A 1,704-nucleotide genomic window follows, 5' to 3' on the forward strand; every position below is an offset into this window, starting at 1 on the left:
GTCCCAGGGTCCCTGTGCCCAGGCGGCTGGTGCCAGCCCATCAGACGGCTCTGCAGACGGTCTCTTCCTCGGGGCGGGGATCCGTGTGCTGCCTCGCCATGAGGCTGGCAGGGTGGTGGGAGAAACACTCCTGCCTCCAGGCGATCCACACGCTGCCCTGGGCCGCACCCCAGCGCCAGAGCCCATCCCCCCGTCCCCCATGTCCCCTCTCTCTTTGCAGGGAAGGTGGTGTATGCAGAGACCACCACGGCGCACGCCACGCTGACGGGCCTGCACTATTATCACCAGGACTGGTCCCACGCCGCCGCCTACGTCACTGTGCCGCCCCTGCGGCTGGACACCAACACCTCCACCTACCTCATGAGCCTGCTAGCCAAGTGAGGGCCGCCGGGCACTGCTGGGGGAGGGGCTAATCCTGCAGGTCTGGCGCTGCCTGACCCATGGGTCCTGTCAGAGCCCCAGGCAGGGCACTCTCTGCCCCACTGCCGGGCACTAGGGAGGTCCCAGCCATGGGCGCTGGTCTGTAATCAATGTGCCAGGGCCCTCAGGGTGAGCAGCACCATGGCCACCGGGCCGGTAACCCCTGCTCCCCTCTCTCCCGGCAGCGACACCCTGAATGTCGTGGCTTCCGACCACCGGCCCTTCACCAGCAAGCAGAAAGCCATGGGCAAGGAGGACTTCACCAAGATCCCGCACGGCGTGAGCGGCGTGCAAGACCGCATGAGCGTCATCTGGGAGCGGGGTGTGGTACGTGGCACAGCTGCGGGTCGGGCATGAGGAGCCTAGCACGCGCTGGGCCAGGATCCAGGACTTGGCCACCTCTGGTGCTGTGGGGAGCCGTGCTAGCGGGTGGCACTCTCAGGACCGCCGTGCCCTGCCAGCGGAGACGGACCACTGAGGCACTACAGCCTGGGGCCCGATCCCGACAAGAGCCCATCCTCCCTGTGCACCGGGGTGGAGCACCGCTACTCGCTGCCCCCCAGAGGGGGCTGCATTCCCGTGGGGTGTGACCTGGCTCTCTGGGGCTGTGGTAACATAGGGGGTGGGCGTTCAGTCTGCATCTGGGTCCTGCTCACCCCACGAGGCAGCCCCTGGCTGGTGCTGGATCCCCGGCTTAGCCCTGTGGCATGGGGCTAGGGGGAGCTAGAAGTGACCTGGGGCAATTGCAGCTTCCTCTCCCAGCCGCTGGCGTGATGGGGCAGGACGCACCACTCGGGAGAGGAGAGATGGGGGGACCCTGCCCCCTCTGACAGCAGTGCCCACACCCCTGGGCTGCCCAGCCCTCCCGGAGGGGCCATAGCAGAACACCCCCCGCCGCACCGTCTCAGCCCCCTGCTGTGTTTGCAGGTCGGGGGGAAGATGGACGAGAACCGCTTTGTAGCCGTGACCAGCTCGAACGCAGCCAAGATCCTCAACCTGTACCCACGGAAGGGCCGCATCATCCCCGGGGCCGACGCAGACATTGTGGTGTGGGACCCTGAAGCCACCAGGTAGGAATGGGGCCAAGGGGGAGGGACAGAGCGTCTTTTCCTGGTGCCGGTTGGTGCCCGACGGGCCCAGGACAGACACTGGTCGGGGGGGGGGGGGGGGCAGCGAGCCGTGTCCCGGTGCCGGTTGGTGCCCGATGGCCCCAGGACAGACGCTGGTTGCGGGTGGGAGCGATCCATGTCCCGGTGCCGGGAGGTGCCCGACGGACCCAGGACA

The 1,704-nt window shown here is 67.8% G+C and overlaps 1 protein-coding gene across 1 annotated transcript in view; it reads left to right on the top strand.

Moving 5' to 3' along the window:
- Positions 1 to 1,704, top strand: part of DPYSL5 (dihydropyrimidinase like 5) — a 47,106-nt gene that overhangs the window by 3,074 nt on the left and 42,328 nt on the right. Inside the window, exons 4-6 of the mRNA XM_029913230.1 lie at positions 221 to 377; positions 606 to 747; positions 1,348 to 1,490. Of these exons, the coding sequence (XP_029769090.1) occupies positions 221 to 377; positions 606 to 747; positions 1,348 to 1,490 (442 nt within the window). The remainder of the gene's footprint in view (positions 1 to 220; positions 378 to 605; positions 748 to 1,347; positions 1,491 to 1,704) is intronic.

The sequence above is a fragment of the Terrapene carolina genome, unplaced genomic scaffold, assembly GCF_002925995.2.
Source record: "Terrapene carolina triunguis isolate 2854851 unplaced genomic scaffold, T_m_triunguis-2.0 Scaffold523, whole genome shotgun sequence".
In the NCBI taxonomy this organism is placed as follows: Eukaryota; Metazoa; Chordata; order Testudines; family Emydidae; genus Terrapene; species Terrapene triunguis.